Source organism: Macaca mulatta, chromosome 8 (assembly GCF_049350105.2).
Source record: "Macaca mulatta isolate MMU2019108-1 chromosome 8, T2T-MMU8v2.0, whole genome shotgun sequence".
Classification (NCBI taxonomy): domain Eukaryota; kingdom Metazoa; phylum Chordata; class Mammalia; order Primates; family Cercopithecidae; genus Macaca; species Macaca mulatta.
This window is the reverse complement of record NC_133413.1, coordinates 148,541,698-148,554,482: the sequence shown is the minus strand read 5'-3', so window position 1 is coordinate 148,554,482 and position 12,785 is coordinate 148,541,698. Positions and strand designations below refer to the sequence as shown.

The following is a 12,785-nucleotide window of genomic DNA, read 5'->3' as shown; positions in this document are numbered from 1 at the left end:
GAAGCCCCTGTTCTCTGCTGGGGTCAGAGAGTGGGAAATTAGTTACCCAATCTGACCCATGCCATGTGACCAGGAGCTGGTGCCCCTGGAGGTGTGATCCAGTGACCACATCCATCTGCTGGGTTCCTTTCCTGGCTCCGTTATTCTTTTACTCAATGGGTATTTACTGGGGGCCTGCTGTGCTCTAGGAAAAGTGTAAGAGAATATGCAGTACATTCTACTATGGAATATAAAAATACTTTGGAATAGGTCTTTCCCTCAGTGAGTTCACAGTCCAATGAAGTGGGCCCATTTGCATTTGTGAAGTTATGCTGTTGTGGTAGAGATTGGTAGAAAATGTTACAATATTCACAGTTACAGAAACAAAGGAGAGCAGACCTGACCTTGGGAAGTGACAGGAGATATAGAATCCAGAAAGCAGCAGAGAGTATTATCATCCTGTGAAGAATATTCCCAAAGGATATTCCCTATCTCCTAACGCACTCCAAGGCTGGCAAATCACGTCCTCAATGCAGAGTTAAGGGCATGATCTGTCTGCCCTCCATGAGGTGAGGCTAGCGAGGTCAGGTCCTGCGATTAGCAGGCTGTCACTGCTGAAGATGAGGCAAGAGAAGGTGACAGACAGCCTGCGGTAGGAAAGGCAGAGCTTCCTGCAGCAGATTCTGGGGCCCTGGGATCAAATTGTTCTTTCATCGGCTGGAGTCAAGACCATCTTATCATCTAGCCCTACCACTTACTTTTTGGGGAATTCTTGGATAAGTCACCTAAATTTTCTAGCGTCTGTTTCAACATATAAGTCAATGAATGAGTCAAAGTAATTTCCATTTATTTTATTTTATTTTTATTGTTTTTTTGTTTTGTTTTGTTTTTTGAGACAGGGTCTCATTCTGTCTGTCACCCAAGCTAGAGCACAGTAATGCAAATTCAGCTCACTGCAACCTCTGCCAACTGGGCTCAAGTGATCCTCCTGCCTCAGCCCCACAAGTAGCTGGGACTACAGGCAGGAGCCACCATGCCCAGCTAAATTTTTTTAATTTTTTGTAGAGACAGGGTTTCACCAAGTTGGTCATACTGGTCTCAAACTCCTGAGGTCACGAAATCCACCTGCCTCAGCCTCCCAAAGTGCTAAGATTATAGGTGTAAGCCACTGCACCAAGCCGAAAATTTTTGAAAAATGAGATGTGATACTAACCCAACAGGGATGATGAGAAGGTGCAATGGGATGAGGTGTATAGTGCTGCACGTGGCGAAAACATGCTTCCTTCAAGGTGGGTGGCAAAAGCTTTGGCCACTTCTAGAGAGGCCATGTCTGGAAACTCTGAGATAAATCAAGTCTGACATCATTAAAGTCTCAGAGTCCGGCAGAAACACATGTAGACCAAACTCTAATTCTGAGCAATACCTGTTAAGTGAGTGGAGTGGGAACCCAGTGTAGGGTAGGAATTAAAGGGATGGTTTTTAGGGTTAGACAGACCCATGTTGCAAATCTGAGCCCTCTGCTTGTTAACTCTGTTAGTTTGAGCATGTGAGTTTCAGTTTCAGTACATACCAGAACGCTTTTAGAAGGATTAAATGAGACAGCACATGTAAAACCCTTGGCCATTAATTCAGTTGATTGTTATTTAGCACCTCTCGTATTCCAAGCCCTCACCTAGGCCTCATGTCTAGTACATAAAAAGCATTTAATAAATGGTATGTAATCGTTAGCATGGGAAAGAAGCAACTCTACTTCAGGGACATGAGAGAAATCTTTCTAGAAGAAACGGTCTTTGTGCTACACCTAGAGGACAAGAGACTGTGACAGTGAAAAGTGAATTTGGGATGGTAAATTGGAGTTACAGTTTAATACAGTAATTAATGACACATTAAAGAATTGAGAATTTGTTTATTGTATAAAAAGGAGGCACTGAATGTTTTCAGCAGGAGAGTTACCCGGTAAGATCTATGTTTTGTAAAGACTCCAGCAGCTTTGAGTTGGTTAGACTGAAAGTTACATCAGATTAGAGGCCAGTTTGTTAATGCAAAGTGTTTATGCCAACTGAAAGGGCAGAGAGCAGGTGTATTAGTCTGTTCTCACTCTGCTATGAAGAAATAATTGGCACTGGGTAATGTATAAAGGAAAGAGGTTTAACTGACCCACAGTTCCACAGTGCTGGGGAGGCCTCAGGAAACATACAATCATGGTGGAAGTGGAAGAAAACACATCCTTCTTCACATGGCAGCATCAAGGAGAAGTGCTGAGCAAAAGGGGAAAAGCCCTTTATAAAACCATCAGATCTTGTGAGCATTCACTTACTATCACAAGAACAGCATGGAGGTAACTGCCCTCATGATTCAGTTACCTCCCACCAGATCCCTCCCACCACATGTGGGGATTATGGGAACTATAATTCAAGATGAACTCTGGGTAGAGACATAGCCAAACCGTATCATTTCACCCTGATCCTTTCCAAATCTCATGTCCTTACATTTCAAAACACAATCATGCCTTTCCAACAGTCCCCCAAAGTCTTAATTCATTTCAGCATTAACCCAAAAGTCCAAGTCCAAAGTCTCAACTGAGACAAGGCAAGTCCCTTCTGCCTATGAGCCTGCAAAATCAGAAGCAAGTTAGTTATTTTCTAGACACATTGAGGGTACAGGCATTGGGTAAATATATCTATTCCAAATTGGCCAAAACAAAGGGGTTACAGGTCCCATGCAAGTCCAAAATCTAATAAGGCAGTAATTAAATCTCAAAGCTCTGAAATAATCCCCTTTGACTCCATCTCTCACATCCAGGTCATGCTGATGCAAGAGGTGAGCTCCCATGACCTTGGGTAGCAATGCCCCTTGATTTTGCAGGGTACAGTCTCCTCCACTGGTTGCTTTCATGGGCTGATGTTGAGTGTGGCTTTTCCAGGCACATGGGGCAAGCTATCAGTGGATCTATTATTCTGGAGTCTGGAGGATGGTGGCCCTCTTGTCATAGCTCCATTAGGCCATGTCCCAGTGGGGACTCGTGTGGGAGTTCTGACCCTGTATTTCCCTTCTGCCCTGCCCTAGCAGAGATTCTCCATGAGGGATCTGCTCCTGCAGCAAACTTCTGCCTGGACATCCAGGAGTTTCCATATAGCCTCTGAAATCTAGGCAGAGATTCCCAAACCTCAATTCTTGACTTCTGTGCACCTGCAGGCTCAACATCAAGTGGAGGCTGCCAAGGCTTGAGGCTTGCACCCTCTGAAGCCATGGGCTGAGCTATACCTTGGCCCCTTTTAGTCACAACTGGAGCAGCTGGGACACAGGGCACCAAGTCTCTAGGCTGCGCACAGCAAGGGGACCCTGGTCCCAGGTCCTCAAAACCATTTTTTCTTCCTGGGCCTCTGGGCCTGTGATGGGAGGGGTTTCCAAGAAGGTCTCTGGAATGCCCTAGAGACATTTTCCCCATTTCCTTGGTGATTAACATTGGGTCCCTCATTACTTATGCAAATTTCTGCAGCAGGCTTGAGTCTCTTTCTAGAAAATGGGTTTTTCTTTTCTATTGCATCATCAGGCTGCAAATTTTCCAAACTTTTATGCTCTGTTCCCTCTTGAAAGCTTTACTACTTAGAAATTTCTTCCGCCAGATACCCTAAATCATCTCTCTCAAGTTCAAAATTCCACAGATCTCTAGGGAAGGGGGAACATGTTGCCAGTCTCTTTATTAAAGCATAGCAAGAATCACCTTTGTTCCAGTTCCCAAGAAGTTCCTAATCTCCATCTGAGACACCTCACCCTGGACTTCATTGCCCTTATCACTATCAGCAATTTGGTTAAGGCCATTCAACATGTCTCTAGGAAGTTCCAAACTTTACCACATCTTCCTGTCTTCTGAGTCCTCCAAGCCTCTAGGAAATTCCAAACTTTCCCACATTTTCCTGTCTTCTTCTGAGCCCTTCAAATTGTTCCAACTTCTGCCTGTTACTCAGTTCTAAAGTCACTGCCACATTTTGTGGTACCAGTTTACTGTATTATTCCATTCCTATACTGCTATAAAGAAATACCCAAGGCTGGGTAATTAATAAAGAAAAGAGGTTTAATTGACTCACAGTTCTGCTGGGCTGAGGTAGCCTCAGGAAGCTTACAATCATGGTGGAAGGGGAAGCAAACATGTCCTTCTTCACATGACAGCAGCAAGGAGAAGTGCTGAGCAAATAGGGGAAAGCCCCTTATAAAACCATCAGATCTCATGAGATGGAACTCACTGCAGGAGAACAGCATGGAGGTAACCACCCCCATGATTCAGTTACCTCTCACTGGGTCCCTCGCACAACATGTGGGTATTACAAAAACTACAATTCAAGATGAGATTTGGGTGAGGACACAGTGAAACCATATCAGCAGGCTTCACTCCCATTTTATAACGGGGGCCCTGATACTATCCTAATGAGAATTTGGGAATCAGAAATCTTAGTAAAATGTTTAACCTTCCGATCGAAAGAGTCTTGCAAGTTTGTCTGCAGAAACCTTGGTGGAGTGAAACACAGATATAAATTCACAGTAAGGGCTAGATTTCTCCAGGGATGGGGGTAAAAATAGAACTGTCTTCTGTCTTCTGTCTTCTGGATTTTGCAGGAAGAACTTCTATCAGTTGGATCACAGCAACTGGAAACAAAGGGAACCCTTTAAGCTTGTGGGAAATTCCTGTCAAATAGGGCAAGCACTAACTTTTCCAGAAAAGTGGTTAAATCCAATTATCATGAAACAGGTGTGAAATTAACATTTAACCTCCAAAACCCCTTAGCCTTCACTAAAACAAGTTGAAGCAAAGAATCCATTTTTAACTCCCAAATGGATATGATTGGATTTCACTTGAGGGATTCAGATCCACCAGAAAAGCTAATTAAGTAAATAACAAGTTATTTTAGTTGTTAATCTACAGTCTGTCCAGTGAATGTGCCAGGAATATCCACATACACACTTTCTACTTTTCTTGTGGATGTTCCTTTTATCCATCTTCCAGGTAAATTATAGAGTTTCTTCAACTTGCAATTCAAAAGAAATCAGAACAGTGATTCTATTTTATTATATGTGTGGTATTAACAACAGATAGCTCCTAGCATTGATGGAAGCCTTGCTGCTTGCCAGACACTGTACTGGAAGCTGCCCCTAGCTTATCCCATGGGACCCCCACAACCACCAAATGGCTAGGGTATTTGTATCAAACCTTCTGACAGGAAGAAGCAGAGTAGGGAGATTAAAAACTTGCCTTAGGTCACACAGCCTTTAGGGAGTTGAACCCTGAGAGGCTGGCTTTATTGCCCCCTCGCTGATTGGCCATCTCTGAGGATCATCTCTAGACAAATTCTTTTTATTATTATTATTATTATACTTTAAGTTCTAGGGTACATATGCATAACGTGCAGGTTTGTTACATATGTATACTTGTGCCATGTTGGTGTGCTGCATCCATCAACTCGTCAGCACCCATCAACTCGTCATTTACATCAGGTATAACTCCCAATGCAATCCCTCCCCCCTCCCCACTCCCCATGATAGGCCCCAGTGTGTGATGTTCCCCTTCCCAAGTCCAAGTGATCTCATTGTTCAGTTCCCACCTATGAGTGAGAACATGAGGTGTTTGGTTTTCTGTTCTTGCGATAGTTTGCTGAGAATGATGGTTTCCAGCTGCATCCATGTCCGTACAAGGACACAAACTCATCCTTTTTTATGGCTGCATAGTATTCCATGGTGTATATGTGCCACATTTTCTTAATCCAGTCTGTTACTGATGGACATTTGGGTTGATTCCAAGTCTTTGCTATTGTGAATAGTGCTGCAATGAACATACATGTGCATGTGTCTTTATAGCAGCATGATTTATAATCCTTTGGGTTATATACCCAGTAATGGGATGGCTGGGTCATATGGTACTTCTAGTTCTAGATCCTTGAGGAATCGCCATACTGTTTTCCATAATGGTTGAACTAGTTTACAATCCCACCAACAGTGTAAAAGTGTTCCTATTTCTCCACATCCTCTCCAGCACCTGTTGTTTCCTGACTTTTTAATGATCACCATTCTAACTGGTGTGAGATGGTATCTCATTGTGGTTTCTATTTGCATTTCTCTGGTGGCCAGTGATGTCGAGCATTTTTTCATGTATCTGTTGGCTGTATGCGTGTCTTCTTTTGAGAAATGTCTGTTCATATCCTTTGCCCACTTTTTGATGGGGTTGTTTGTTTTTTTCTTGTAAATTTGTTTGATTTCTTTGTAGGTTCTGGATATTAGCCCTTTGTCAGATAAGTAGATTGCAAAAATTTTCTCCCATTCTGTAGGTTGCCTGTTCACTCTGATGGTAGTTTCTTTTGCTGTGCAGAAGCTCTTTAGTTTAATTAGATCCCATTTGTCAATTTTGGCTTTTGTTGCCATTTTTAGACATGAAGTCCTTGCCCATGCCTATGTCCTGAATGGTATTCTTTTTACCTCGTTTGCCTCGGAAATTGCTCTCCTGCACACACTGGCCTGAATTTTCCTGCATTGTATTACATCTGTTGGTTTCCTTTGCTCTCTAGACAAATGTCTTAAGGTGAAGGCTGTGCCTTAATCATCTTATCATCCTAGCACCTAACCCACTGCCTGGCGTATGGTATGGGCCTAATACATATTTGAATAAATGAATTAAACAGAAATATAATTCTAAATTTATTTTCCTGTCAATATTTTAAGCAGGAACCTGGATCTCTTGGATTAAGCCCTTCCACAAATGTTTCTTAAGCACCCATAGTGAAGATGGTGAAGATGTCACCAGGGGCTATTTATTGTCAAGACTCTCTTTGCCATCAGAGACTTTAAATTTTACTGAGGGACTAAAACATGCCTAGAATATAGTATCCACAATATGACAAAACATCCATTGGAAAAGAAATTGAATAGAAGAGATCTAAAAAAGAATACGAGAATGAGTAAACATTACTGGTATATCAATTGATGAAAAACAAACAGGTAAAGATAGAGGAAGATGATCATAAACTCAAATATGATAAATTTGAATAATCACACATCTTTTCCTAATCTCCTTTGATCCTGACATTGATCATTGCCATCACATGTCCATTAATCTTTGGATTGCAGAGCTGGGCAGGAACTGCGCATTTGTGAGCTGAGTAGGTTATGGTCTTCCCAATTAGCGTTGACACAGCGAGTGCTTTCTGGCTTATGACAGTCTTTGACATCGTATTAGACTCTTGTGTGGATCATGGAGGAAGATGGTTTATGCTTTTCCACAGAAGAAAAGAGGTCCAGGGAGTGGGACGAGGGGGTGGAAGGAGCAGTGACAGGACTCAGACCTTGTCCGGTCAGAGTTGCCCCTGAAACTTCCGGAGCCCATGCCACCTTCCCCTCTAGTGATATAAGCTTGGAGCTCTGCTTCAGTGTTTCTTACAGGTATGTTGTTGGTATTCAGGGTGGGCATTTACATGCACACGTTGTAGGATGTGTATCATCTTTGACTTTCAAGCTTACATGCCAGTTATACCCTCTTTATTATCAAGACATCCACAAATGTCACATGCAAACACCTCCTGGGGGTGAACTACTCCTAAATGACTTATCCCAAAGGCTTCACAGGAACACCCCTCAAAGGGGCTGAGTTAATGGCACCATCACTTTCTTTACCTCCTTTTTCACCCTTTCAATTATCTTTCATTTAGTTTTACTCGTCCAGGAAGAGGCTCCTGGCTTGGTAAAGGTGGCCCAGACACCGGACAAGAACAGTCTATCATTTCTCTGGAAAACTTGGTCTTTGGAGCTGGATACTGCAAGCCGACTTCCTCAGAGGTAAGGCCTGCGTGGGGCAGTTGCTTCAAAACTTTCAAACTTTACTTTGCAGAGTGTATGTTCTATGAGAATCATGCTTCTTTGAAACATCCCCTTCAGAGATTTTTGCTAATTTAACCCTTCCTTTCACCATCTTCCCACCTCTTCTTTTTATCACTACAAGCTCTATCAGAAATATTTCTAAGGCCAAGCCCTGGGATAGATACAAGGAATATGGTCTTCATATGATACTTCTTATATGTGGTCTCTTGGAAGAATACGGTTCTCTGTAGGTCAGGAGGCTGTGCTGTGAGGGGGCCACTCAGACTGTGTGATAACATTGAAAGCCATGCCTGCTTTCAAAACCTAGCTCCCACTTTCATTTGTGCACTCTCTGAACATCAGTTTTCCCACCTGTAGAGTGGGCTCCCCAATAGCTAATAATCTCATGAAGTGTTATATGTACCCAAATGTTGTAATGAATGTAAAGTTCCTAGCCCGGTATCCAGTACTCACTAGCTGCTGACTATACATATCCTGTCTTTCTCCTTGTTCTTTTATCCCAAGAAACAACCCTTACTCTTCTGTGATGTGCAGGGCTTTAACTACACAGGGTATGATTCTGCTCATTTCTCCTGAGCCAGTGTGTGCTGTGTTTTTATTAGTGGTCTACTCATAAATAACCAGCCTGTATTGTTCAGGATTCTCCAGAGAAACAGGACCAATACAGCCAATAGGATACACACACACACACACACACACACACACACACACACACACACACACACAGATTTATCATAAGTAATTGATTCACATGATTTTAGAGGCTGAGAAGCCCCCAAATCTTCATCCAGCAAGCTGGAGACCCAAGAGTACAGATGGTATCATTCCAGTCCAAGGCTAAAGGCCTCAGAACCAGGAAAGCTGGTGTTATAAGGCCCATTCCAAGTCCAAGTCCAAAGGCAGGAGAAAACTGATGTCCTAGATCAAAGACAATAAATAAGAGACAGTTTTCTCTCACTCAGTCTTTTTGTCCTATTCAGGCCCTCAGTGGATTGGGTGAGGCCCATTCATGTTAGAGAGGGTTATCTGCTTTATTCAATTGACCAGTTCATCCAGACATACCCTCACAGGCTTACCCAGAATAATGTTTGACCAAACATCTGGGTGCCTTGTGGCCCAAGTAAATTGATACATAAAAGTAACCATCACACTAATAGTAACCATCACTACTAATTTCTGAGTAGCCCACATTATGTGTTAAACTGTCCATGCCCAGTCAGCCCCACAAAAGAGGTGCTCTATCCTCATATACAGTCAGGCTCTGTGCACAAACTGTTCAGAATATTAGGTAATGCATTCAGCTGGCTCTCCCGTGATGTCATCTTTGCTAGCTCTGAGACCCAGCCAGGAGGTCTGGTGGCAAAAACTGCCCAAGCCGTGTCTTCATCTGGTCCAAGCTGCTGTGTCACGCGATTTTATGGTCCTGAGAAGCAAAGAAAAGAGTGGTCAAGAGCCTGCTGAGAGGACCTGAGGCCAGAAAGGGGTTCTATGTGATGGAAGGAGCAGATTTTAGAGCCAAATAAGACCAGTTCCAGGGTAGACTCCAACGACTTGTAGATGCAGAACTTCAGTCAACCACTGAGCTTCTCAGAACCTGATATCCTTAGCGCTGATGCAGGGCCCAGAAGATAGGAACTGAATGAGTAAGAAAGCGAGTGGAAAGCAGTGAGCCCTGTAGCATGTCGTTGGACTATCCCTGCTGCGGGTCTTTTGCACCAGGACCACCACTGAGGCAGAGCTCCCCATGGTCAGCTGAAGCCTTCGCAGTGACTAAATCACATTTCAGCTTCTCCCTGTGTCCAGCCTTCCTTCCTTCAGCCCCCACGTGGGCTGGCACCTAGAGTTTCAGTAGACCGCATGTGGAGACTGAGGAGCCTCAGAGCCAGGGCTGGCCCTCAGAACCTCAGTAATCTACTGCCTGAAAATCTTCCACTCAGACTGTTTTCCAGGGAATGTGGCCTGGGGCGTTAGGGGATGTCATTGGTCACAGATCAATTCAGAACACTTTCAACACTCATCTCCCAAGCCAAGGGCCTTTGCCGAGGCTGCCACAGGAGCTTATGAAGATGACTACAAGAAGGTTTCTGTCCTGAAGGACTCTGATGTGCAACTCCCCGCACACCCTCCAAGACCGTGTTAGATGCCACCGCTAATGTGAAAGTACTCTCTGATTTTTTAAAAAGAAATACTTCCTCTTCAATTCTCTAGGCATTTCTGTGTCCCTCCTCCACTGGGCTCTGAGTGGCTGGGAATAGAAACCTCCTCATTCAGCTCCCCATCCCTAGGGCCAACACCATGCCCGCCATACTCAGTGCTCAATAAAAGTGTGGGGAATGAATGATATAAATGTGTGAATCGTGTTCATGTAGCAAGCTGAGCAGCAAGACACGGAGGCCACACGGACCATCCGTTGCTTCACACGGCAGGAGCCAGCAACAGGCTGCAGGAGGCAGCTGTGGAACGAGGGGCATCTCCGCTGACGTGTGCGTGCCCAGCTCAGAACATTAGACCTGGTGTGGGGTGGGATGGAATGGGACACATGATAGACCATTTCAGTCCACCAGACTCTATTACAGATGACACATCTGAGCATGGCCCAGCCAAATTTCTATCTCTGAGAATGTCACGATGTGGTAGAAAGCAGACTCTGGTTACAAATGCCCGCTATGGTAAATGCTGTGTGACTTGGGGGAACTCATTCACTCTTGTGGAAACTTAGTTTTCTTAACTGTGAAATGGGATCACATCTACCTTCTAGGGAGGATTTCAGAAGTTAATGTGTGTAAAAACACCACAGAAATAGACTTAGGCCCATGATACAGTATAGCATTTCTTTTTATTTCTCTTCTTGGCTATTTTTGGGGATGTGTGTCAAAGCAGACATCCCTGTCTTTTACCAGAGTCAGATAAAATAGTTTATTTGTGAGTGCTTAGCTTTGAACTTGCTCACGGAGTTGAGCTCAATGGGTTATTTTCAGGACTTGATTCTTTTCCTGTGCATTTTCTATTTGATTCGCATCCAATTATGCAGATTCAGTGCTGTGCACCCACCCTGTGCCTTCCCACCAGAGAAGTGCTGCCAAGCAAAGAATAAAATCCACTCCTTCCACCTCCCCTGGGAGCTCTGTATCCAAATCCCTGAGAAGCCCAGCGCATTAACAAATAACACTGGAATCCGCACAGATTGCAGCATCAGCTGGAAGGATTAGAGAACAGGTGCTCCCTTCAAAATAAGCCTTTCCTTGCAGAGACATTTGCAAAACTGGAGTTTCATAGCAAAACGAGCTGATTGGCATAAAAAATCACAGGGAGGTGAGGGTTGCTGCGACAGGCCATGTCTTTTTCTCATTAGCCCCGGCCCCTCTCCCCTCGTGGCCTCTGTGCTTTCCTGCAGCACCTTTGACATCTAGACATTCCACATTTAGAGTTGGTGGAACAAGTACTTATATTCCCTCTGCATCTGAAACCAGCAACTTCACACTAGGGGAATTATTTACCCTCTTTGACTCATGGCTTAGCTGTCAAAGGAGATACTAATGCCTGGCTCACAGGGTGCTGAGAAGATGAAATGAAATAAGCTTATAAAGGCCTTGCGCATAGAGCCTGACACAAACATGCCCAATAAAAACCTCCTGCTGAAATTATTTTTTCTGTTATTTATCCACATAATTAAATCAAATGTTACTCCATGAGCTCCAATGCAGCCTTGTGGTGAGACATTGAGTGAAGGGTCTGCCATGTGGTTTTCCTCAGTGCCAACCTGCTGTGTGACATTGAGCCAGGCACCTACCCTTTCTGGGTCTCAGTTTCTCAAGGTATAGAGAGACAATTGGATATGATCACCCCGGAGGCCTCCTTTAGCCCTTTGTGTGCTGTTTTTAATTGTGATATCCCTGACACTGCCTGGTCCAGTTGGGGGCAGTTGGCACATGCGCGATGTGTTACTTTCTCCCGAGTAACAGAACCGATAAGTTGTACGTGTGTGTGTGAATGTGTTTGCGCGTGTATATTTTAAGATTTTAAGAAATTGGGTCACGCACTTGTGGAGGCTGGCACGTCTAAAGTCTACAGGGTAGGCTGGCAGGCTGGAGACCCAGGGAAGAGTTGCCATCCAAGTCTGAATGCCGTCTGCTGGCAGAATTTCTTTTTCTTTGGGGAAAGTCAGTCTTTTTCTACTGAAAGGTCTTCAACTGACTGAACAGGGCCCACCCATACGACGGAGGGTTATCTGCTGTACTCAAAGTCTAATGATTTAAATATTAATTTCCTCTAAAAGATACCTTCACAGAAACATCTGTAATGTTGGACCAGATACCTGGGTTTTGTGACCTGACCAGGTTGAGACATAAATAGCCATCACAGCTGATGAATACTCAGGCTCTGACAGACTGTCATTAAAGATCAAGGACTCAGGCCGGGTGTGGTGGCTCTCGCCTGTAGTCCCAGCACTTTGGGAGGCCAAGGCAGGCAGATCACCTAAGGCCAGGAGTTCAAGACCAGCCTGGCCAACATGGAGAAACCCTGTGTCTACTAAAAATACAAAAATTAGCTGGGTATGTTGGTGGACACCTGTAATCCCAGCTATTCAGGAGGCTGAGGCAGGAGAATCACTTGAACCCTGAAGGCGGAGGTTGCAGTGAGCCGAGATCGTACCACTGAACTCCAGCCTGGGTGACAGAGTGAAACTCTGTCTCCAAAAAAAAATCAAGGATCCAGTTACTCAGAGTGAGGTGCAACGTGTTCTTCCCCAATAAAGTCTGCACACTCCTTTTCTTTTCGCTGACATAAGGAGGGCTGTTCCTTCATCCAAGGGAGGAATGGCAGCCTAGTGGGGAGACACGGACTTTAGGGAGATTTCTTTGTCTTCAGACCTCCATTTCCTTGGGCAGGAGCTTTAGTACACGCGCTCATTTATTCATCAGCCATTTATTTCGTGCCTACTGTGT

General features: G+C 44.2%; 1 protein-coding gene across 1 annotated transcript in view; it reads left to right on the top strand.

Moving 5' to 3' along the window:
* The window catches only part of FAM135B (family with sequence similarity 135 member B), a 353,644-nt gene that overhangs the window by 236,013 nt on the left and 104,846 nt on the right, over nucleotides 1-12,785 (top strand). The window contains exon 7 of the mRNA XM_001090012.4: nucleotides 7,671-7,797. Within this exon, the coding sequence (XP_001090012.4) occupies nucleotides 7,671-7,797 (127 nt within the window). The remainder of the gene's footprint in view (nucleotides 1-7,670; nucleotides 7,798-12,785) is intronic.